This window comes from Passer domesticus, chromosome 12 (assembly GCF_036417665.1).
Source record: "Passer domesticus isolate bPasDom1 chromosome 12, bPasDom1.hap1, whole genome shotgun sequence".
Taxonomy (NCBI): Eukaryota; Metazoa; Chordata; class Aves; order Passeriformes; family Passeridae; genus Passer; species Passer domesticus.
This window is the reverse complement of record NC_087485.1, coordinates 6080606-6105619: the sequence shown is the minus strand read 5'-3', so window position 1 is coordinate 6105619 and position 25014 is coordinate 6080606. Positions and strand designations below refer to the sequence as shown.

At 57.1% G+C, this 25014-nt stretch overlaps 1 protein-coding gene across 4 annotated transcripts; it reads right to left on the bottom strand.

The window, feature by feature from the left end:
* Positions 1-74: 74 nt before the first annotated feature.
* Positions 75-22741, bottom strand: KIFC3 (kinesin family member C3). Of its 4 annotated transcripts, none has more exons than XM_064387181.1 (21): positions 22715-22741; positions 14998-15112; positions 13248-13393; positions 11985-12117; positions 9567-9763; positions 7343-7408; positions 6765-6899; positions 6440-6679; positions 6056-6229; positions 5797-5944; positions 5580-5710; positions 5377-5488; positions 5073-5254; positions 4892-4996; positions 4542-4672; positions 3841-3964; positions 3263-3392; positions 2934-3163; positions 2141-2275; positions 1691-1799; positions 75-1215 (listed from the first exon to the last, which is right to left on the bottom strand). In XM_064387181.1, the coding sequence occupies exons 1-21, from the start codon at positions 22724-22726 to the stop codon at positions 1190-1192; spliced, it is 2781 nt and encodes a 926-aa protein (XP_064243251.1). In that variant the 5' UTR covers positions 22727-22741; the 3' UTR covers positions 75-1189. The 4 variants fall into 4 exon arrangements, with proteins under 4 accessions (XP_064243251.1, XP_064243253.1, XP_064243252.1 ...); XM_064387183.1 differs by lacking the exon at positions 22715-22741 and adding an exon at positions 16015-16102; XM_064387182.1 differs by lacking the exon at positions 22715-22741 and adding an exon at positions 15678-16004.
* Between the last annotated feature and the right edge of the window lie 2273 nt (positions 22742-25014).

Sequence of the window (25014 nt, the reverse complement as noted above, 5' to 3'; positions counted from 1 at the left end):
GAGATGCTGGGAGGAGGGAAGAAGCACCCACCCCTCCTCAAGCAGGGTTCAAGAACAGCGCAGCAGACGAGGACTGGCTTTAAGAGTTTATTTAAAATAAGTTTTGTTACAAAACAGGGCATTTTTTAATTATTAAAATACATAGAAACATCTAATCTTACAAAAGGCTAAATTTTATTCTTCCCTTTTTTGTTTTTAAATAGAATACGCCGTGGAAGCGCGAGAGGAGAGGGCTGTGGTGGAAAGAGCCATCAGTGCACCCAGCAGGGGCTTGCACAGGAGGAAATGGACCCACGGGTGGGTCTTGAGAGGTCCAAGGGCAGTGTCATCCCCTCCCCTGCCCCTGCCAACCACCATCCCCATACATATAAGCCAAGAGGCTTTTGGACTGGAGGTTTGGAGTCTTTTTGTTTGTTTTCCACTAGTTTTCCATTCCAAGACCATGTAAACAGGTATAAATATTTCAAACACTTTCATCTTGACCACACTGTGATCTCTCTTGACAAGACAACTGGTAAATAACTTTACAATAGCTTCATTCGAGACTGCTCCATCTCCCCTGGTGCCAGGCACCAAGGCAGCCAGCGTGGGGCCCTGGCAGCACTGGCACCACGAGGAACAGCAGCTCGGCTCATGCACAGCACCGGGGCCTTCATGCAACAACAGGGCTTCAGAAACTGGCAGGGAAGGGAGCTGCTGGGGTTTTTTAACTTGGAGGAAGCGCTGCTCTGAAAGACATTGGGCTGCTGCCCAGATGCAGTCTTGCAGGAGCTGTGGCCAGGCTGGCCCTGTGGCAGTAGCAGAGGCAGGGCCAGGGACTGGTCTGGCTCTGTGCACCCCTTCCAGCTAAATCTCATGGTAAAAGCAGAGCTGGAGAGAGGAGGGAGCACCCAGCAGCTCCCTGCTCTGGCTAAAAACATCTGTCCAGCAAAAATAAACTCACAGAGCTGAGCATCTGAGGGGCCAGATCTCTGCCCAGCACCACTGTCCCCTACCCTGAGAGGGGGGCATGGCTGCTGGGAGACCCTGACCCCGTGCTGCTCATGGTAATAGGTGCCATCACCCTCTGGTCATGGGTCCTGGTGGCCAAGGGAACAGCACCAAAGCCTTCATGTCTTCCAGCAGCCATCTCTGTGTCACTGTGAGGGGCTGGGTCCTGCAGCAGGTTGGATGCCATGGCTGGCACTCATCACAGGGGAATTGGCCTCAGCTTCCCTGAGGGGAGAGATGCATGGGTTACAGCCAGCAGGGGCACAGCCACCAGTGCCCCAGGCCTGTCTGGTGGCATTGTAGCAGGAGCTGGTACCACAAGCATTCCCAAGAACATCCCTGCACAGTCCAGCAGCCCTGCCCTGCCTGGGAAGCGGGGTGAAAGCAGAGCCCTCCACCAGCACCGGCCGCAGGCACTCACCTGGCAGCCACGGCTGCCCCTAAGTCAGGCTGAAATCGAAGGGGAAAGAGGTTCAGCCTGCTGGCATTGCCCTCCCCTTGCCCCCCACCTGAGCCATCAGCAGTGCCTTTGAACCAGGGCGCTCTTGGGGAAGTGCTAACCATGGCTAATTAGCTGTTAACTAATGAGCTGACTACAGAGCTGCTCACTCCCCACTGCAGGCTTTGCCATGGGCTGTTGGCTGGAGCCTCCTGGGACACAGGGACCCTGTCTGGGCTCTCAAGCTGTCCCACCACCCACCTGAGGTCTGGAGCTTCCTGCGGATGGAGGCAGAGCGACTGGAGAGCTGCCCTGGGCTGGGGGACGCGTGACCCCGGCCAGGTGGTGCTGCAGAACCCGGAGAGTCACCCTGGGAGGAGAGGGGACACAGCCCCAAGGTCAGGCCAGGCCCCAGAGGGAAGGAATGGGGATGGGCTCACAGGCAGAGAGTGCATGCCTGGGGAGTGGTGTCCAAATGTTCTCAGGGTGTACCACGGGGCTGCTGCAAAACAGGGCTTGGAACAGCCAAGGTGGCAGCACTGGCTGGACACTGCAGTTTGGGGACAACCTGCATCCCACCAGGTGACTGTCCCCAGTGGGGGTGGCTCACAGGGAACATCCAACAGCTCTGGGGACCACGTGTGGGGGCAAAACAGGGGGAATGCCTGGGGTGAGGGTGAAGAGGAAGGGCACCAGCAGTGTCTTGAGTACCTCCAGGTGCTCCTGGCTGGGCCAGGAGCCCAGCTCAGCCTTGCGGGACACAGGACCCAGCTCCACAGAGCGAACCCTCTCGGCAAACTTCAGGGAGCACAGCGTCTCGCTGGTGTTCTTCTCGGCAGGGGAGACCTGTGCTCAGGGAGGAGCAGGCACAAAGTCACCCTGGCAGCTGCCTGAGCGCCCCGGGGGCTCCCCCCTAGAAAACCTGCTGCTGCTGGCTGGTGAGATGCTATTATTAACCCACCCCTCCCAGGCTAGCCCCGTCCATCCATGCCTGAGCCAGCGTCTGAGCCAGCTGGATTCCCTGTCACCAACTGCCCCAGCGCGAGGAGCAGCCGGGAATAGCCATGGCAGGTGCAGGGGCTTGGGGAGCCCCCCCAGGCCTCAGTGTGGGTGCCAGCAGCTGGGAGTGGGGGGTCACAGGGCAGGGGTGGAGAAGCTGCCAGAGCTTAAAATCCTCCCACAAAATAGGGGATGGGGCGACGACAAGACAATTATACAAGTGATTGTATAATGCTGCCCATAGGGATAGCATCCACGTGCAGGCAGGGAGGGCAGGATCATGGACCTCTGAGATAATTCCCCAGTCCTTGGCCTTGTCTAGGGTGCAGAGACAGGAAGAGAGCTGCTGCTGGCACCATGATTGCAGACTGGAAGATGTCCCATGGGTGAGCCCCGTCCCTCGATTCCAGCCTCCCTCCCACCTGCCTCAGCACTGGGCTGAGAAGGGGCTCAGAACTCACAGTGCCCGGCTGCAGGGATACAGGCACCGGGTGCCCAGCCCTACCTGCACCATCATGAGGGTCTTGCTGTCGCCGCTGAGCGAGTCCTGCAGCAGGTAGGTCAGCTTGGAGTTGCGGAAGGGCACGTGGCCCTGGCGGGAGCGCAGGGCGTAGATGACATCGCCCAGCGCCGACAGGGACTTGTTGATGTGCTGCGCCTCGCGGAGCCGGCTGCCCTCCGCGCCCGAGCGCCCGACCCGCTCCGAGCCTGCCAGGTCCACCAGGTTCAGCTTCCCTGAGGGCACACAGCCAAACCACACCGCTGGCGTCAGTGCCCAGCCCTACAGACCCCCGACGTGCCACAGCCAGTGAGGGTTTGCTGCGTGACACCCACCTGTGGTGCGCAGCCCCGTGCTGCGGTCGAGGCCGCGGACGGTGACGATGAGGAGGGCGTGGGAGCGAGAGCTGTGCTCGTTCAGGTTGGTGCACTCTGTCACCCGCTTGACGTGGCCAAACTCGAAGACCTGGGGGAGCCCAGGGAGTTGAGGGGGTGAGGCCAACCTGCCTCAGTCCCACCACAAATCCCCTGTGACCCAGGGATGGCCAGGGATGTAACCTGAGCATCAGCCCCCCACGGGGTGCCTGGCCCATCAGGGTAATGACCGCTGTCAGGTCTCAGTCTGGGTGATGCACCAAAGGCAGGGGGTGACAGGCAGGGCACTGCGGTGACAGTTGCAAGCCACTAATCCCTCAGGAACTCTCTGGGCCCCACACTTTTATTTTTAACCCCCTGTGGCTCATCCCATGGGACAGTGACCGTCACATCACACCCAGGACCTATTTTGGTCTCTGTTGCTCCCCATGGCTTCAGAAATGCTCCCAAATCCAGGAGTCACACACCAAAGACCCCTCCCCAGTTCACTGCACCCCTGCTGGCACCCTCCTGTGCCCGCTGCCCCCATGTCCCCACACCTTGTTGATGTCCTCCACGCTCTGCACTCTGAACTCGGTGAGCCCAGGCACGTAGAGCTGCCCGCTGCCATCAGGGCACAGCTTGATCTCCAGCTTCTCCTGCGGCTCCTTCCCCAGCAAGTCCCTGGGCAAAGGGGCACTCGTTACCATTCCCATCCCAAGGGAGTGCTGGCATCCATTCCTCGGCTCAGGGCTGCGTGCCAGCACTGCCAGAGCAGCCATCTCTTCCCGGGAAAGCTGCACATCCTATTTATAGACCTCAACTCTCTTGGCTCCCATGTGCGTCCTCTCACCCAACTCAGACCCCGCTCCCATCCCTGCTCCCAGTTATTCTCATGGATGAGAACCCAGGCTCCTCCCCTCCTGTGGCTGGACTAGGAAGGAAAATATTTCTCATGCTTTCAGCTCCCAGTTACAGATTGCTAAATATAGTGTCCGTGGGCAAGGAAAGGGGGGAGAATGGGATGCCCCCACCGCTGCATCAGGGCCAGAGTGGGAGTGATGGCACAGCTGGGAGCCTGTGTAAGAGACAGAGCTCATGGGAAGGGCAGTGTGCACCAAAAAAATTAAAAATAATCCTTGCAGGGCCAAACACAGTGCCCAGGCCCCTGAGACAAGCTGTGAGGCCTAGAAAGGGGTGGAGGGATGCGGGGGAGAGCAGCGTGGGGTGATGTCTAAAGGAGCCTTTTCCCCCTCCCTACCTGAGGGCCTCGTTGTAGATCTCGGCGGCGCTGACAGTGATGGTGTAGTCCCAGTCGGCCGCTTTGCCCCGCACCTCGGAGAAGAGGAGCTGCAGGGCCCGCTGGTTGATCCCCGGGTTTGCTGCCGTCCCCTGAAGGATTGAGGTGACAAACAGAGAAAAAGCACCCTTTGGCATTTTATTCTGTACTTTTTCTGAGCAGAAGCAAAGCCCGGGGGGGTGTTGTGGAGCTGCAGTGACCATCACTGGTGCACACCTGGTGTGAGCTGGCCACCAGCCTGGTGATGGAGACCGGGCACTGCAGGGTGGGAAGCTGAGGAAGAGGATGGAAACAAAGCCAAGCAAACTCACCTCCATTGTGTAGGTTTTTCCTGCCCCTGTCTGCCCATAGGCAAAGATGCAGACATTGTAGCCATCAATGCACGAGGTGACCAGGGCTTGAACCTCCTGAAACACCTGGGGGAGACAGGGGAGAGTGAGGAGAAGGTGGCTGCCTCCTCACCCCACACCAGCAGTGGACAGCAGCACCCACCTCCTCCTGGGATGCTTGTGGGGGGAAGACTTTATCCAGCTCAAAGGACACCTGCTTCCCCTTGTGCAGGAGGTGCAGGACAGCGTCATCATCAGCATCGAAGGTCACAGCATTGGCTGCCTCAGGTCCCTCCCCATCCTCTTTTGTGATGGGGCGGACTCTCCCAAAAACACGGATGTTTCCTTGGAGGAGAGAAGCAGGGAGTCAGCCACCAAACACTGGGTGGGCTGAAGCATCCTGCAGCCAACCCAACCACCTTATGGGGACGTCTCTGTGTCCCTCGGGGACAGCACACCCCGCACACCTTTGAGCCGCACCAGCTCGTTGTGGCACTTCTTGCGGAGCTGCAGCTCCCGCCGGTACTTGCGCAGCAGCTCCCGGTTGGTGCTGTGCACCTCCTCGATGGCCTGGCTGATCTGGGGACAGCGGAGACCACAGGCTCAGTGACATCCCCAGCACCTCCACCCGGCATGGAAGGGTGCTGGGTGGTGGTCCGGGGGGGCTCACCTCGGCCCTGGCGCTGCGCAGGGTCTCCTGGAGAAGCAGGGGGAAGTCGCGGACCTGGCGCTTCAGGCTGTTGTAGTCGTGGGTGAGGGTGCGCAGCGCCGGCTGCAGCGTCAGCAGGTTGGTCCTGACACCTGCAGGCACGAGGCAGGGCGAGGGGCAGATGATGACACCCCAGCACCAGGCAGGCAACCCTGCCAGCCCCCTGCACCCTCCTGACCTGCCAGGTTCTCATGCACCGCCTTCATCTCCACCTGGGCGCGGGAAAATGCCTCTTCAATGGCGCGGTTCTTCTCCTCCTCCATCGCCTGCATTTCCTCCAGCATCTGCCCATGGGCTCGCTCCAGCTCAGCCTCGTACATCATGATCTGGGAGAGGAGAAGTGGGGGATGACATCGAGTCAGTGCCCACCTGCTGCCACACTGTGTCACCTGGTAAGCACCAGGCAGGCAGAGAATGTGGGGGGATCACACTCAGACCTGAGCTCGGAGCTGAGCCTCTGTCTTCTGGGAGCTCTGCAGCTGCTGCTCCATCTCCTTCAGCACCTGCTTCTGCATGCCCACCTGCTCCTGCAGGTACTGGTTTCGGGACTGGGTCTCGCACAGGGCTTGTTTTACCTTGGCTGACTCCACCTCCACCGTCTTGATGATGTACTGCAGAGGAAAGCACCCACAGATGGGATGTACTGGGGAAACAGCACCTGAAGGGCCTGGGATGGAGCTGTTGCTGTCCCAGGGGGAGATAACTTAGGAAATCATGGTGCTGTGCTGATGTGATCAAGGTAGAGAGACAGGTGGCACTTGCTGGGCACCTAGTGGGCACTGTAAGACATCCAGCCCAACCAGGAAAAAAGGAGAGCTCACCTTGATCTGCTGGGGCTGGGACTTGAGGCTGGCGATGGTCTCCTGGCTGTCCCGCAGCCGTCGGCTGAGCCGCTCCTCCTCCTCGGCTCTCTCAGCCAGGGAGTCCTTGAGCCGCAGCTCCACCTCAGCCAAGCGGTTCGTCTTCTGCTGCACCTCCAGCTCCAGCTCCACCAGCTTGGTCCGCGTCTCCTCTGCCTCCCGCTGCAGCTGGGACAGCTGCTCCTGCAGCCCGGCATTCTCCTGGTGAAGGACAGGACAGCCAGGGCCATGTCACCCATAGGTGCCCGTCACCCTGCCACCACCACTGCCACCACCGGCGCCTCACCTGCAGGTGGGGACAGTCCCGGCACGGCGCCTGCTGCTGCCGCTGCAGCTCCCCCTCCAACGCCTTCATCTCCTGCCGCAGGCGCTCGTTCTCGGCCGCCAGCAGGTCCCGGTGCTTCTCCGCATCCGTGCCACCCTGAGCCGGGAGTGGTGGGACAGGACATGGAATCACCACGCAGCCCAGGCAGCCCCAGCCTGCTGCCCTCACGGATGCCCCAGCCCACTGAAGCAGCCCCCAGTGTGCCATTCCCAGGGACTCCCTGCCTGCCCTTTGGGAATCACTCAGCCTGCTGCATTGATGAGCCTCCTGCTGTCCCCAGGGAGGCCCATCCCACAGAGGGGCTTTCACTTCCCACCACAGGGTGACAGCCCCAGGGTCACCAGTGCCACGTTGCTTTGGACAGAAAATCCCACACTTTTGTTCCTCAGTGTCTCTTGGCCTGCACGGTCCAAACTGTGACCCTGGGGAGGTTTAATCCATCTCCGCCCAGCCCGTGTTCCCTCCTCCTCCTCAGTGACCCAGAGCTCCAGTGTCCCTCAGGGCAAGGGTGGCTCAGTCCCACCCCAGTGGCAGCTCACCAGCTCCGAGCGCAGCCGGCTGATCTCCTGTGCCTGCTCCAGGAGCTTTGCCTTCAGAGTTTCCACCTGTCAACACAGACCAGGTGAACCAGGAGGCACCTCAGCAGCTTTTGGAGGAGACCCCGCGGTGCCGCCCCAGCCACCAAGGTCCAGTCTGGCTCACACATTCGTTATGCTTTAATTTTCCACCTGGCTCTGAGCGCCTGATTCACACGAGCTGATTAAAATGAGCATTAATGAAAGCTTTGCTTTGACCTTGTTCAACCATGGGTATAATTTGTCCGTGTTGAGCACTAGCAGAAACCATGATTAAAAAAATAAAAAGGCATCATCTTTGGAGAAGGGAAAAACAAACCCATCCATAACTGTGTTTGAAGAGCCAGAAGTGCCTTGTCCTGCCCTCACAACCAGCTTTGCTCTACCTGCTCTATTTTTCTTTCTAGGAAAGTTATCTTGGTACAAAGAAGGAACAAGAGCTCTTCAAGAAGGCCACAGGTCTGAGTCCCATGGGATGATGCTCTCCATCAACCCCCATCTGGGCATCTGCCCATCTCATGGGACCAGGCTGCCCTCCCTGCAAAACCAGGTGGATCTCAAAAATCCTCAACATTTTTTTATGCAGAGACCAGTGAGACTCTCCCAAAATCTGCAGTTATTGGAATAAACAGCAGCAGGGAGTGCTTGGTGAAGCCAGCAGTCTCATGGGCAGTGTCATAGTGAGGTTTACCCACCTGCTCTGTCCCTCACTCGACCATCATCCCCCAGATCCCAGCCCAGCTCCCAGTTTCCACACTCCAGAAAGCCGCCAAAGCCCTCTCTGGGACACGCCTGGATATTGCCCCATCCCAATAACCAGCAAGCAACTGGCTCTCCATGGACCATAATTTAGGAACTGTTGATTAACAACCAATGCAGATGTGCTGACATCGGGCTGTAATTAATCTGGAAAATTATTCAGCCACGCCCTTGCAGAAATGGCAGCAGGGTGAGCAGCCCCTCCAGGTGCCCTGTATTTGGCACAGCTGGGAGCTTGAGCACGGCTGGAGCTCCCCAGTGCAGGTGGGGAATGGCAGCTGCTCCCAGCCGGGATCGGGATTGGGATCGGGATCGGGATCGGCTCCTTCCACGGCGAGTCTCCCTGGCTCTGGCTGGGGGCCGAGCGCCTGAGTGGGAAAACCCCATTTCCATATCCACTGAGGGAGATTGTTAAGCTATTTTTATAAGTATTTTTAAGGGAGGGGAGGTATTGAGAAGAAAAGAGTCGCGGCTTGTTCCGGGAAAGCCGCCAGCCCAATCAGTCGGCGCGCACGCCGCAGCCTGCCCACCATTCCCTGTGCCGTGGCGCCCAAAAACACCAACGCTCCTCCTTCCCCTACCTGCTCAGGCATCTCCAGCTGCATCCTGCTCTCTGGACGTGACAGGGACTCCTTGGCAGCTGGATCTGGCTCGAGCCATGGCCCGGCCATGCCAAAGCTCTGGAAGTTTGGGCCAGCTCTTCACTCCGGCCGGCGCCGGCTGCGCTCGCTGCCGAACTGGCGAGCGCACGGCCAGATCCCGCTGCGCTCACGCTTGTGTCATGCAGAGCATGCCAACCAAATGCAGGACAATTGCCTCCTCCTTTTTGACACCCGTGGAACAAGCAGAACCTGACTGTAACAGCTTCCACAACAGCCACATGCAAATCTCTTTACGAGCAGCCAAAATTTCCATGTCCCTGAGACGACCCAAGTACTCGTGCTGAGGATGTGCCTGCACCAGTGCAGGAGGTGGTTTGGGGGGGGCGTGTCACAGTGGCCAAAACCTGTCCCTTCATCAGACAATTCTGTGCCTTCACATTCACTTTCCACCTGCTGAAATTCACTAAAATTAAACTGCTAGGTTGGTCTAACAAGCTGACCCCTGGCAGCCATCCTGTGCTGAGTGGATGGATGACTGGTGCAGAGCTGCATCCTGATGTCCAAAGCCCTCCTGGCCATGTGATGTCCACAGAGCCACACAGCCTTGTCAGGACTGTTGCAGTGTCACTGGGGACTGCAAGCATCCCACGGGAGGCACAGCCAGAGCCGGTGCTCAGGAGCACCCAGTGAAGAAGATGCTCAGTGATGGAGATCCTACATTCCTTCCAAATGCAGCCATCACTAGCTGCCACAGAGCTCCAGCCAAGCCACAGCCCGAGGCAGAAGACCCTGATGGACCCCTTTGTGTCACCCTGTCCCCACCATACCTGGCCTTGCAGCTGGAGAGAGAGGGAGAGCTCGTTGTTCTCCTGGGCAGTGAGCTTCTCCTGCAGCTCCAGCAGCTCCTCCTGCAGCCTCAGCTTCTCCTTCTGCAGATGTGCCATGGAGGCCATCACCTCCTGGATCACGGGGAAGGGCCGGGCTGTGGACAGGCTGGCACGTTTCCCACCACAGAGCCTCCCTCCTGCAGCGTGAGCAAAGATGGAGCTGGTCAGGACACAGCCACCTCGCTGGGGAGCAGAATGCCAGCCATGGGGAGTCCCCAGGGGCTGGGCTGAGGTGGGAACGCAGGAAACTGGGCTTGCACAAATCCCAGAGAGCTCAGAGAGGTGTGAGAGGCGCATCCTGAGTGCCAAGGTGCTCACCAGAGCAGGCCTGGCTAACAGTGGGGTCCAGCTGGGTGGGAGGCAGAGGGGTCTGCCAATGCCAGCAGAGCATCCCAGGCCACACCAGTGCACCGTGACCCAGCCCCATCACACACCAAAATGCTGCTGCCTCGCTCAGATAACAACCGCCCTCAGCAGGACGCTGATTCACCCTGGCATCCTTTCTTCTGAATGAGCAGGTGCTGGTGGAAAAGCAGTGTGTGATCATGTCATTAAAGTCTGCGTCATTACACACAAACATAATGGCAGCAAAATTTAAATTATACAGGTACCCTGAATGGCCGTATTGCCTAATCCTTGTGTGTTTGGCTTTCTAACCTTCCTAGTATTATTTTAAACATCACTTTCTGCATGTTAATAGAGCCACTAGTGCTGACAGAAGCCAACCTGGCCGTACATCAGAGCCTACCAAATGACCTGGTAGTTCCCAAGAAGCAATGAGCTGGCGTGACTCACTCCCAGTGTGGGATGAGGCAGGACTGACGGTCAGGATCCCGGCTGCCCGGCGCCCTTCCCTGCCTGCCGTGGATTTCATCTGCTGCCACCAGAAACCTGAGGTTTCACAGGCAGGAGCTGGTGCTGGGAATCACTGTGCTGCCTGCGGGAAGATGCTGCCTGCTTCATGGGAAATGTCCCGAATGGAAAAAAGAGACTTTTTTGTCTGTGAGTCAGATTTTCTACCCCTAAATGGAGTTAAGGGGGCAGCGTAACCCGCAAAAAGATGAAATGCTGGGACCAAACCACAACTCTGCTGCTGACTGCACGTCATGAAGTTTGTCCAGCAGCGGTTCCAGAAGCAATCAACAGGTTTTGTCATCATGCCATGGGCTGGACACCCCAAAACAGCACTGTCAGGCGCTGGCTTTTCTTTCTTTCCATGCTGAAAGCTCAGCCCAGCTCAGGCAGAGGACCGTGGTCTTCTCTTTAAAATCAACACACAAAAAAACCCAAACAAAAACCAAAAACCCCACCCTGAAATCTCCAAAGTTGTCAGGAACGCCAGCTTTCACCCCTGGGGAGGGTGCAGAGGTAAGACAGAATTCCAGGAAGCACCAGGCTCCTGTGGACACGCCGCATGTCTGCACACATCACTCACACTAATCCTGGGCTGAGACCCAAGGCAGAGCCAGGCTGAGAGCTGCAACACTCAGCTGCAAGTGAAACTGCCAGGCAGGAAAATCCCCCACAGATCATGCCTTCCTCCACACTCCAGCACCTTTTTGCTATGACAGCATCCGTGGGAGAGGCGATGCCGACCAGCTCTGTGTTCCATCTCCCCCTGGGCAGATGTGCTGGTGGCCCTGCGTGGTCTGAGTGTGGCAGGCAGGGTGCACAGTGACCCTCGTGCTTTCCAAAATGCAGAAATTTGCAAAATTCAGAAAGCCGTTTGGAAAGATACCTGTTCCTCAGCTCTGCCCTGTTACCACTGCCAGTCAGACCCCAACCCTCTTTCTCTTGCATCCCTGCCCCTTCCCAGCCACTTCCCCACCTCAGGAGCTGCTCTGGGATGCAGCTGGGGACCAGGCCAGGAGCAGCTCCTGAGATGTGCTCTGCCAAGCTCACACAATTCAATCCTGACAGAAAAAGACAGGAAACTATGGGACTTTGGGATTTCCCCATCCTGGCACAGCCACGCGTGCTGCAAGCGTTTCCACACACGTTACATTTTCCTTAAGAAGGAGGAAACAGCAGCGGGTTCATCAGAGCTCACCTGCTCTGCTCATCCAGCTCAATAATTCATCAGCCCCTGTCAGCAGCCAGCAGCTGGCTGGTGTTGGATTTCTCCTGTGACCTGCTCCCACAGTGAACGCAGCCACACATCTATGTGCACCCCAAAAGAGGAGAGGTTTCCTCGACACCCACCGGCAGATACCAAACCCCCATCCCATCCCATCCCATCCCATCCCATCCCATCCCATCCCATCCCATCCCATCCCATCCCATCCCATCCCATCCCATCCCATCCCATCCCATCGCTCCTGCTGAGCACCCAGCACTGCATCCCTGCTCTCCCCTCACCTGTTTTCTCCAGGTTCATGGTGGAGGCTGCCTGCACTGCTGCTGGCTCACGGGGGGCTGCAGGCGGCTCCTCCGGTGCCGGGGCCCGGTGCCGCGGCTCCTCCCGCCGCTTGCACGCCGTGTCCCGCAGGGCCTGTGGCAGAAACAGGTCAGGGAGCTGGGCAGTGACTGCCCACACCGTGCTGGACACCGTGCCAGCAGCTGGCACCTCCCAGGAGGAGCGAGCAGGGCGGGAAGTGCAGAAGACAGAACAGCGGAGCTTGGGGAAACCCTCCCTCCAAGGGAGTTCTGTGTTGGGAAGCTGCCACAATGAACTTATCATGTTTTTAGTTCTCCACATAAAAAACTCTGCTCAGCTCGGCCACACAGCTATACTGAATATTTCCCATTTTTCTCCCTACGGCCTTAAAAAGAAAGAGACTCTGACTTGGAGGCATGGCTCATGCCCTGTGGGATGGAGCTCCAAAGAAATCAGAAGAAATCTGAAAAGAGCTTTCATAAGGCTGTATAAAAGGGGATGATCAGCCAAGCTCACCCTGCTCAATACTGCCTTTTCTTTCTCAAAGCTTATCTCAGAGCCTGTGGCATCACCCCACAGGCCAGTGATGCTGGGGAACCCTCACTCCAGCAGAGGGGCAAACACTTGGAACATGCCAGTAATTTGGGAGTAATTTGGGAGGAGGCAGCAGCATCCTCCTGGAGAAGCCGCGTGTCTGCGGTGCCTCTGCATCTCAGACTCCAGAAGGGTTTTGCCAAAGGAAATTCATCGAGGCTGGTGTGTGATAAGAAAGTGTTTTCCTTCTTTTCAAAGAAGGGGAATTTGAATGATTTGCCTGAAGCCTGGAATGAACTCGTGGCAGCTACACCAGTACGTGGTGTCCCGACACTGTCCCTGACCCTTCCACCTCCTTCTCCTCCATCCCACTGCAAACACCACCTCATGGCACTGCATTTCTTACCACACCTCTGCCTTGAGCTCTCCTGCCAGCATGACCCATGAGTGACCCAGAAAATGCTATTCTGTTATGAACACTGCTCCCCATCCACTGATGCCTTTCACCTCCCCAGAGATGCTTTTCCCTCCCCACCCAGGCAGCAGCTCTGCTCCAGGCACACGCTGCTGGTCCAGACACAAACTGGTTGTGGCGAGGGAGGGAACCAGTTGGCTCCCACCGGGATGGCCCAGGTGGGTGCAGGGCATCCTCCCCATCACCCTAAAACTGCCCTCCCCATACACACCACGGCCGGCTCAACGTTCCTCACCTGCAGCGCCCGGCAGAGCCCGCGGGGGTTTGCAGTGTCCGGCCAGCTCACGCTGAGGATTTTATGGTGAAGCAGCGCTGGCAGCAGAGGAGCCCGAGGGGAGGCGGCTGCTCCGCCCCCAGCGCCGAGCCTGTCCTGCCCACGGCCTGGGATGGAGCACAGAGCATCACAGATCCACCTGGGAGCCCGGCACAGACACAGCCAGCCTTCGGCCAGCTCAGCAAACCCTCCTCCTCCTCCCTGCTGCCGCCACCACACCGTGTGGCAGAGACAGCGCATGACTTTTATTAGAAATGTTAATTATGTTAATTAGAAAAATTAGCCCTCCGGGGGGCGGAGACTGGTTGCCAATGACTAGTAATGAGAATTCTGGGTGTAGCTTCCGTCTGGCCTCTGCAGGACCAGAGCTGTCCCCCCACCAGGGATATCCCAGCTCTGCCCCTTGCCAAGCTGCTCCACTTCCTACGATCCTATCTCGGAAAAGCTGCCAAAGCCAGCTTGCATCACCAAAACCAGACAAACGGACCCTGACACCTCCCTCCACTGCCCCCAAATATTTCCTTCATTTGTCAGGCAGCCAGACCTGAAAGCAGCCAGGGCAGCGCTTCCCTGTCCTGCTGAGCCACACAGAAGGAACCAGCAACTCAAGGAGCCTTCTCCCATGGCTGTGTCCTTTTCTGCTACCAGAAAAGCAGCTGGCAAGGGCTACATCCCACTGCTTGGGGACCCTGTGCCCCCCCACTTGTCTGCCACGAGTGCTGCCACCATTGCAGGTGCCAAATCTCTTCTCCAGCTGGCAGGGAAAAACTCAATTGCTCACAAATCAAGCCTCAATAATGCAGATTTTTCCCCCTAAAATCACCCAGAGGAAGTTGGGCCAAAGGTGGAACCAATGTCCAGAGGGAGATGTGCCCTTATGAAGTTAGTCCATCACTCTGGGCTTCTTCCCAGCCTCTAATTATCCATGACATTTTGCACACGCCATGAACATTGAGCGTTTCCAAAGTGCTGGATAACAGGCCATGAGTTCCCCATCCCGGCACAGGCAGCAGCAGCCGTTGGGCAGAGAGAGAGCTGAAAACCCTGGTTTTGGAGGCTTTGGTGCCAACCAGCATTCGGCTGGACTGGCCCGAGTGCCAGAGAAGAAGCTGTGCCCAGAGAAGCTGTGCCAGCACAGAGGGATGGCAAACGCTGAAGGCAAGAGCAAAAGAAGTTCAAAAAGGGGGGATCAGCCTCCCCCTCTGCCAAGCTCCCATGAGGGAGGTGGGAAGGGCTGTTTCCCAACAAGCAGCTGCAGGTTGGGGCAGACAGCTGCCCGCCTGCCTGCAAAGCAGCTCAGCCTCCACAGACCAAAACTCCAACTAAACTCACCCATGGGGTCCATGCAGGGAGGGACAAGGAGCCTGTCCAAGGAGCTGAGGCTGGGAAGAGGCAAAGGGCCTGCATTCACCCTGCCATGCAGATCGCTCTGTTTTCTATCTTACATGTTAAATTTTAACCTTTCTCCTGTGATTCCCGCTCAGAAGGGCCAGGAGGGAGATGGAGGCAGCCCTCTCTTCTCACCAGCAGGCTGCCCAGAGCTTTGTGCCTGCTTCTGAGTCCCCGTTTCTCAAATCTTGACCTTCATCCGGAAAGAAATGTGAAAAATGCAGGCTGGCCTGTTCCCAGCCTCTCCTTCCCCAGTGAGCAGGGCGTGAGTGCAGCAGCCTGAGCCGCAAGGGGCAAGGACAAGGCACGGTGCAGTACTCACGGTCCGGGGCAAGGTCCTTGGTGCTCCAGGCGGCTCGGGCGGAGGGCCCGGATCGCAGATCCCAGGCGGCTCGGGATGTGATCATGGCACGGGGGTCCCGACTCCAGCAGCACCTCTGCGGAGAAGCGCAAGGACGGACATCTCAGCCGGTCTCATGTCCAGCTGTAAATCCCAGCGGGACGTTCTGGAGCGAAACGCGACGGTAGCACCAGCTCCGACTCCCGAAACCCGCAGGAAGTTGCATCAATCCCGTTTTTTGCTCCCGAAAAGGCGACAGCCCCGGGCTCCCTCCGTGCTCCCAGCGGATGTGACATAAACGGTGTCTGTAATTAATTTACTCATTCCTGAAGCCTCTCCAGGCCCCTCCTAACCTCGGGCTGGGGCTGACTTTAGGGAGTTAGGAACTCCGGGACCGCGGGCAGCCCTGCAGCCGGGCGGCACCGCGCCCAGCGCATCTCGGCGCACACAAAGCCCTACACTGCGCTGCACCGCCCGCACGCAGCTCCGCACAGAGCTCCGCACAGAGCTCCGCTCCGCATACAGCTCCGCTCCGCACACAGCTCCGCACACAGCTCCGCTCCGCACAGAGCTCCGCGCACAGCTCCACACACAGCTCCGCACACCGCTCCGCTCCGCACACCGCGCACCGCCCGCTCCGCTCCGCACTCGCCGCTCCTCACCGGGGCCGCTCCGGCGGGGAACCGGACGCGGAGCCGCCCAGCCCACCGTGGGGTCCCTTGTTCTCCCGGCCGGCGGGCGGGACCCGCGGCGGGGCGGTGCCGGTGCCGGTGTCGGTGCCGGCGGGCAGGAGGCGCGCCCCGCTCCGCGCAGCCCCGCTCCCGCTCCCGGTGCCGCCGCGGGCTAACGGGGAGCCGCGCTCTCGCCGCGCTCTCGCCGCGCCCCGGGCGCTCCGTGCCAGCGCTGCCAGCCCGCAGACAAAGGGAGCCCCGGCCCTGCCCGGTCCAGCCCGGCTCCCCGGTGCCGGCCGTGCCGGTGCCGCCCCGCGGGGCCACTCACCGGGCGCGGGGCGGCGGCAGCAGCGGGCACCGGGCACAGCCCCGGCCCGTCCCCGCCTTCCCGGGCACTTCGGTAACGGAAGCGCCGAGCTCCGCCCCGCACTCGTTGCCACGGAAACGCGTGAAAGCCCCGACGGGCGGCGGAGGCGGGGCTCCCCTTCCCGCACCGGGCGGCGGAGGGCTCCCGGTGCTCCCCGGGGCACCCCGGCCCCGCTGGCCGGAGCCCTGGAAGCGCAGGGGAGCCCCGGTGCTCCCCGTGCCCTTCCCAGGGCGGCCCGCCCGCGCCGGGCTCCCCTGGCCCTCCTTCGCTGCAGCGCTGGGGGCTCCCGGTGTGTCCCGGGTACTCCCCGTGTGTCTCTGCCGTTCCCACCCCGAGTCCGGTGCTCTTCAGGGAGTCCCGGTGTAAGTGCACCCCGCCTGTGCACCCCTCCCGGCATCACTCACCACAGGGACCATGGGGGACCATGGGGACAGTGGTGCTGGTGACCTACACACCAAGGACCCACCTACCCAAACTATGCCCTCCTCACATCCCCACCACTCCCAAACATCCACTGGCAGCAATGCCAGCTGGCACCCCAGGCTCTTCGGGCTCAGGGACACAGATATCACATGAAAAACAACCTTTTTCTAACCCAGAGGCATGGAGAAAACAGGCTCACGTGCCAAGACCTCTACAAAAGCCAGAAAGGTGTCAAAAAGGCAACAGAAAATCCTGCTTTAAATATGACAGATATGCATTTTTAGGGTGTGATCTGTATCTGCCTCCCTGCATTGCACACACAGCCCTCACAGTAATGGCTGGTTTGGTGGCACAAGTCACTCATGACTTGCTCACGGTGATGAACTGGCAGTACCGGATATTTCCCATTACAGAGCTGAACTTGGCATCCTCGCTGGTGGCAGTGGGTGCCCCGTGCCCATGGCTCACATCCGCCTGTGTCCCACGTGGCTTTGGGATGCAGGAGGGGCTGTCCCTTGGGAAAGGAGGGTTTTATGCCAGCCCTGTGCTGTCCCCTCAGACCACCTGTCCTCCACCTCCGATCTCACCACACTCAGTCCCAGCCTTTTGCTCACTCCTGGCCAGGTTTGGAGCAGGATTCAGCCTTGTGCTTTCATCCTGGCCTGTCCCTCTTGGACACCCTCAGAGACCCCCCAGGAGACACTGCTCCACTCCCTGTCACCAGCCAGCCACTTGTGAGGGGTGATGGGGACTCCCTGGTTTGGGGGGCAAGCTGCTCCAGCCACTCACCCCAGAGAAAGGGGGCTGTGAAGGGTCACCTCCATGTCCCCACGCCCCTGGCACAGAAACTTGCCCCTGAGAAGGCAATGCCATCCTGGCCTGGCAGCCTCCAGCTCTGCACTGCGTTTGCCATTCCCCTGCAGCCAGTGCAAACCTCCCAGCCTCCCCCCACCCTTCACCAGAGGTTTATTGGCATTCCCAGCATGGATCCTGGCAAGGATGGATAGAGGTGTGTGTGCCTATAGACACATCCATATGTACATACACAGAGGCCCTAAGCAGTGTCTGATTTGCATGAGTACCCCATTATCTGTGCAGCTCCTGAGGCTGGTTTGGGGATAATATTGACACACAGAAAGCTACTTTCCCCTTTCCGATAGCAACTGTAAAGCCTTATCATCGCTGACTTCATTTATGAGCTGTAAAGAGTAAAATAAATGTTTATGTAATTTACTTTAACTGGTAAGTAATTTCCTGCCTTTTGAATGCTTCAGGTTTTTAATGGTATTGCAATTATGCAAAGCACATAAGTTGTATCAATTACATCAAGTAAGTCTACATTAAGCAGGCACATGCATGAATTCCCCAGTTTAGAAGAATAACTCAATGAATAAGCATGGAGCAAAATCTGAGATGCAGGAAGGGTTCTGTGCCAGCAGCCCTATTCAAATAGTCACCTGTGAGCACTACAACACCCACCCCTCCCAGCTGCTGGGCTGTTTTTGGCAGGGCAGCGTGGCTCTCTGGCACAGCAGGAGCAGGCTCCCCAGGGATGCAGCAGTGGCTGCACGCTGCTGCCCAGGCTCCAGCTCCCTCTCCCTGCACTGCCGTGCTGCCCGGCTCAAGGGAGCACTCTGCATCCCAGGGGATGCCCACTTGCTGCTGGACATTCTGGGGGGCTGCGGGCACACGTGGGAGCCTGTGCAGGCAGCGGGGACCCTGCTCGTGCCCCCTCTCTGCAGGGATTCACCCACGCTGGCTGGGGTGATCTCAGCCTGGTCCCCCAGCCGTGCTCCCATCCTCCTTCTCCTGGCTGTCACGTCTCCGTGACCTGAGCGAGCACCGGCTGACGACATCGCCGGAGGTATTTTTAGAAATGCCGCTTTGCAGGCAGGCAGAGAACGGCGAGGAGGAGCAGGGCTGGCCGCCAGCAGCACCTCCTGCCAGCACCAGCAGGTAGCGGGAAGGCTGAAACATCAATGACCATCAGTGCTAAAACATCTGCCTTGTGTGGACCAGCCCTGCAGGGCCACCCTGCCCGGGGACAGTGACCTTGGCTCGGGTTTGGCTCTGCTTTTAGCCCAGCCTGTGCTGCAGCTGAAAAGCATCGCTGCCGTGGTGTGGTGAAGTCAGGCAGGTTAATTTGCCTTTTGCTTGGATGAAGGGAAGCACCAGCGATCGAAACACATCACCCAGTGGGGCCCTTTGTGTTGGGTGTTTGTTCTGCCCTGAGCAAATATTTAACCTGCATCTGTAAGGCAGCTAAAAAATCCCCCAAATGCCAGAAAAAATGTAACTCCTCCTACTCTCCCTTCGAGCAACCTGATAACCTGGTCTAGGAATGCAGGCGGGAGCACACCTGATACCTGAAACCTATTGTATGTTGGGATGCTCCCTGTAGAAAATTCCCACCAGAAGCACCAGACAGCGTGAGAATGTGTCCCCAGAGTACAATTAATTATAAACCAGTTCATTATTCTAATTTTGCTCCTCCTTGAGGAGGTGAGGGGATTTCTCATCCTTCCTGAGGCATGGTTTGCCAAACCGACATGAAATGCTTTGCAAAGCAGGAATGAGCCCCCTGCATTCCTACATTCCTACATTCCTACATTCCTACATTGCCATTTCACACAATGACAGGAGTTTTAATTAAGCCTTAGCATGCTCCTGAGAAATTTAATACTCATTTTAAAGTTCCCTAGTTGCATTAATTCAGCCCTGAGGCTCTGATCCTTGCGATAGGGTTGTGTGGAACTGGGTGGAGAGCAGGAGCTGGGCAGGGGTGTTTCAAGGATCTCTGCCAAAATCCAACACACTGGGATGTTGCTTCGGCTGCTGGTGGTGTCTCTGCAGCTCAGCACCTTGGCCAAGCCCCTCGAGCCAGTTAGGCCGGGTTTGGGCAGCCCAGGGCAGCCCAGAGCCTGTCCACAGCCAAGGATCTGGCCACTCCAGCTGGGAGCTGCTGCATGCCTGGCTCAGCTCTGCCCGTGTGCCCCATGCAAATCTCCTCTATATCAAGCAAATGGCAAAAGCAACACCTTTTTCAACCTGCTGCATTCAGGCAGACAAAACCTGTGCTGTGCTGGCAGCCAGGGCAGTGCCATGTGAGATGTAGCAGCGTTGGGTGGGTGACTCTTCCACCCTTCCAAATTCCTTATCTCGGACTTCAGTGCACACCATCTACCGAACCTCAGCCTCTTTCTCCCTTTCACCTACCTTTTATCTTTGTCATATTGCTCAGCTGGCTTCAGGAACAACTTGGGTTTGGCTTTAATGCCTGTGCCTTGCCTAAGGAAAACAGCGCTGGGCTCATCCTGTGCCTCTGCTGGGGAGTGGGGAGCTGCTCTGTGGGAGGATTGCAGCTCACCTCCTAAGTCATTAATGTTTCATGGCATTAATCAACACAGGCTCCTGCTTATAAAGCACTTCTTAGAAACAAGGCTAAGAATAAGCACGAGGTGTCCTTGCTGAGGCTAAACCCTCTCTGCTGGCTGGGGGATGCCCCTGCTGGTCGGAGCAGACCCAGAGAGGGGGCAGCTCGACACCAAGTGAATTCCATCCAGGCTATTTCATCCAAAAATTAAAAATTCTGACTGTACTGGAGAGATGGCTGCATGCCAGGAGGAGATGCTGGTCCTCGTGGTCTGGAAGGAGCCCACCAGCACTCCCCCAGCCAGAGCTTCCAGGGCATTCTTGGGACCTTGGGTGCTTCCTGCAATTCTTTCTAACTAGAGAAATGTCTGAAGATAGAAGCTGCAGGTGTGCAATTGGATCCTTTTAAGAATTTTACTCCTTCTGGTGCTCATTTTCTCCTTGAAGCCAAGCCCCCACAATGCCACTGAGCCTGTTACCCTGGTGGGGTGACAATGGTGACAAGGTGTGCAAAGGCAGGCCTCCCTCTGCACAGTCAGAAAGGAGGGGAGCCATCTCTTTAAGAAACAGATTCAGTTCTCAGCAAACCCATTTATTTTTAGTGCCCTCCACAGTGTGCTTGTCTTTGGAGAAGGAACGAAGCAAACACAGTAATTCTGAATAATTTAGGGAGCAGAGTTTTGGGGCTGTAGTAAATGGCTGTGCTATGCTGGGCAGGGGCTGGAGGAATGCAAGGCTCACTAATAACATCCAGCTGATTAAGGCAAGGACAGAGGTAAATCACTGAGAGCCTCTGCAGGGAATAGGAAATATCCCTGTGGTCATAAAGCAAATGCAGCCATGCAGAGGAAAATAATGTGATGAGCGATGGGCTCAGCTGCATCCTGGCTGCATCGCGAGAGCTGCGCCCAACAAAGGGATGAATATGCAAACGAGGTGCGAGATTCACCGATGGAATTAAACAGCTTTCCTGCTAACCGGCTTTGCCTGCTCGATATCCAGCTGCCTGCAAAATCCCACTCAGAGTCCATCCTGGCAGGGGCACAGCCCGCTGCTGGCCCCTCAGGTCCTTGGCTCACTCCGTGTCACCTTTCTGTGCCCCAGGAATGCTCAGCAGGAATGGTCTCGGGGCTGGGCACTGCGGGATGCTGGGATCTGCGGGATTCTGGGATCTGAGGGATGCTGGGATCTGCGGGATGCTGGGCTCTGAGGGATGCTGGGATCTGCGGGATGCTGGGCTCTGCGGGATGCTGGGATCTGAGGGATACTGGGATCTGAGGGATGCTGGGCTGTGCAGGATGCTGGGATCTGAGGGATGCTGGGATCTGCGGGATGCTGGACCAGTGCTGCTCTGCAGCTTTGGCACCAGGGGATGGAAACAGGATCCTCCCTGGATCACCGACACCCGCTGCGGGTAATGGATGTCCCAGTGCTCACCTCACTGCCGGGAGCCCTGCAGGGACACCAGCAGGGATCCTTCACCACAGCCTGGCCCCAGCCCTGCCCAGGGATCCATTGCCATCCAGTCCCATTTCCCTGGCACCAGGGGGATGCTCCCACTGCCTCCACTCACTGCTGGGTGATCTCTTCCCCACTTTTATCTGCACTGAGCTGGAGCATTCCATCCCACCCCGTGCTATCACAGCTTCCCACTCACCAAGGAAAAAGGCTGAGGTCTTTCTAGTTTAACTTACTGTAGGATATTTCATGGTAATTTAATTATTATGGACCTAACTGGGACCAGGTTTTTTTTTAATTCTAAGGTGCAATTGAGATGGTGAAGAAAACTGCACTCAGTTAACAGTGAGTCACCAAAGAGATCCATGAAACTACCTGCCAAATTTTTACAGGAAAAACTATGTTTTCTTGTTAACACAAAAATAGATGCATAACTACCATAGCCACTCATCCTGTTTCAAAACAAAAGCAAAATTTCTTGTTCCTGTGTTGGTGCTTCAAAGACTCTTTCTCAGCAGAATGTAGAATTACAAACTGCACACACAGTGCTGGGATCTGTCCTCAAAGCAGGCTTTACACCCAGTCAGGGTCTTCTGCTTCCCGGCTGAGCCAGGGGAAACTGGGGAAGACAAGCAAAGGAAACATTGAATTCCAGCCTCCTGCTAATGGTTTAGAGAAGAAGGAGCAGCACAGCTCTGTGCAAGGCTATTTTGGAACAGAAAAGTTTTACATCTACGCCCAATGAATATTAAAGAGCCACACGCTTCAGCTCTGCTGCCTGCGCCGCGTGAGCTGATTTAATTCCTCTTTAGGGAGAGCAGCAGACCCACACCCAGATTTTCATGCCTGTGCCTTAGAGGTGAATGGGATGTGAAGGGTGAACCCGAGTCTCCTCTGCCAGGGGATCCCTTCAGCAATCACTCACAACTGGAAAAACAAGGAGACATTAAGGAAAAGCTGGCAGCACAGGCCGGGTTTATGCAGACTGGGGTGGAATAACTGCCAGCTCGCTGGGAACTCCCTGTGAACCTTCCTGGGCTTCCACATCTGCCTGCAGATCCAAGAGAGGTGTCAGGTGAAACAGTAAGGGCGAGATGGAGAAGGAAATGGTACACAGGGTGGGAGCAAGGCATGGCCAGGGCACCCAGTATCCAGTGAGGTGGAGCTTGGATCTCTGGGGCTCAGGCATCTCTATTCAGTTATCTTCACCTTTAACCCAGCAGACAAAATGTGCAGCTGAATTAACACCCTAGGAAGCAAAATAAACACAGAGCCTGTGTGCAAACATCCAGGGATGTTTCATGAAAACAACTCCAGCCCAAAGGCATTGTGCTGGTTTTCATCCCCAGCCTTTGATTTTGACACAGACTATGCCCTGCTTGCCCCCAGCCCCCGCCACTGCTCTCACCTGTGGAGCCATCCTGGCCAGCCCTGGTCCTGGGCACTGTTTCTGGAAGCATCCTCCTCCCCAGGTGGGTCTCCTGATGGTGCCCATGGGTCTGCAGAAGCCCTGGAGGCTGCAGCGCTCACACTCCTCGCCATGGGCAGGGATGCTCTCCACAGCCTGCCTCCTGCTCCTCCTGCTGCTCCCCCAGCTCCAGCCCTGCCCCGGCAGCCCTGCCAGCACCCACAGAGCGTGCATGGCTCAGCACAGCCTGGGAAGGGCTGCTGAGCTCTGGGAATGGTCTGTGGAAGCCCCTCTCAGGCACCAGGAGCGAGCCGGGCTGGCCGATGCTGGGAGCAGCTCCCTGGGGTGGGATCCTTCCCTGTGCTTTTCCAGCCACAGGGCTGGCACACCAGCACTGAAAAATCCTTCTTTTCATCAGGGGCTTCGCTGGCTCTGTGCCACCCTCAGGGCTCCCTGAGTGCAGCCCCCTGCAGTTCTCCTTTCCCTGACTAAGGACCAGAAAATGCCTTTGTAAAGATGGTCCCTAATGGTGCCTGGTCCCAGAAGGGTCCCAGTGCTGGAGCAGAGACAGGGTGGTGGCACTCCCCTCACTCCACCTCCCCAGCGAGCCGAGGCAGAGGATGGCTCCTGCACCCAGCCTTGCCTTCCCCGCTGGATTCCTCAGCCCATCTCTTGTGGCTCTGTCCCATCTGTGGCCAGAGAGCACCTGCCCTCTGCTCCCATCTGCCAGTGCATTAAGAAAATGAGAGCTGATTAAAGCCCATCCCCTCCCGAGCACCATTGGTCCCAGCAAATTGCTGACACCACCGGTCTGGGGGCAGACAGGTGGATTTCCCTGTGCCCACAGACATCCAGTTTTAGTTGGGTTTGGGGTTGCTTGGGTCTGAGCATTTCCTATGGTCACAAGAACTGCTTTAACTGCTGAAAATGAATGCATTCATTTGATTTTCTTTTTTCTATTGCCTGTTAAGAGGTTGGTTCAGGCAGTGCCTCTCCTTGCAGCCCTGCTCCTCCATTGCACAAGGATGCCAAGATGGGATGGGAAGGAGCTGCTGTGTACCCACAGCACCCCATTAACCCACAGCAACTGGAAGGCCCCTGTAGCACCAAAAAGTCTCCTGTTTCTCAAGGCAGGCCAGCTGGAAAGCCCCATTTCCCTCCCATTAATCTCCACCTGCCAGCACTTTCTAGAAGGCAGTTAAGAACATTGAAACTGGGGAGATTTGCAAAATAAACAGCGATCAAACGCAGAGCCCTGGGTTCCTGCTCCGAGGGTGTCTGCCAAGACACACAGATCGTATCAGGCTAATTTACAAAAGGAAAACCGCCCTAATTAGTGTTCAGGAAAGCACTTTAATGAGAAGAGCATTAGTGCAAAAAGCAAGAGTGCCAAGAGGTCAAGCTGTTCCTAATGCCAGAAAAACAGGAAATAGGGCATAGCTGATCTCTGCCCACCCAGGCCGCAGCGCTGCTTTCTCATTTTTTTGGTAATATCTCGGGCTGTTAGTGAGGAATTTAGAAAATCTGGAGTGTAAAGCCCAGTGGCAGGGCAGAGCCTTCATGGGCAGCAAGCTCTGATGACGGCGATGCCAGGTGTGGAGACCAGCAGCCTCCTCCCCTCCTTTTTGGGGCAGAGTGCAGGTTTATGGGATTTCCCCTGTGAAGGGAAGAGCAGAAGCCCTGTCAGTGGCACCTCCCTTCATTTTTGGGGCACAGTGCAGGTTTTATGGGGTTTCCTCTGTGAAGGGAAGAGCAGAAGCTCCATCAGTGCCACCTCCCCTCCTTTTTGGGGCAGACTGCAGTTTTATGGGGTTTCTTCTATGAAGGGAAGAGCAGAAGCCCTGTCAGTGGCACCTCCCTTCATTTTTGGGGCAGAGTGCAGATTTATGGGATTTCCCCATAAAAGGGAAGAGCAGAACCCTGTCAGTGCCACCTCCCCTCCTTTTTGGGGCAGAGTGCAGGTTTTATGGGGTTTCCCCATAAAAAGGAAGAGCAGAACCCTGTCAGTGCCACCTCCCCTCCTTTTTGGGGCAGAGTGCAGGTTTATGGGGTTTCCCCATAAAAGGGAAGAGCAGAAGCCCTGTCAGTGGCACCTCCCTTCATTTTTGGGGCAGAGTGCAGGTTTTATGGGGTTTCCCCATAAAAAGGAAGAGCAGAAGCCCCGTCAGTGGCACAGGCTCCTCTCGCCTGCCGGCGGCTCTGCCTGTGGCCAGTAACCATGGCAGCGGAGGGATCTGCACGTGATATTGGCATTTCTGCAGCACAAAAAGCCTCTTATCTGGAGTGAGTAACTGGTCTGG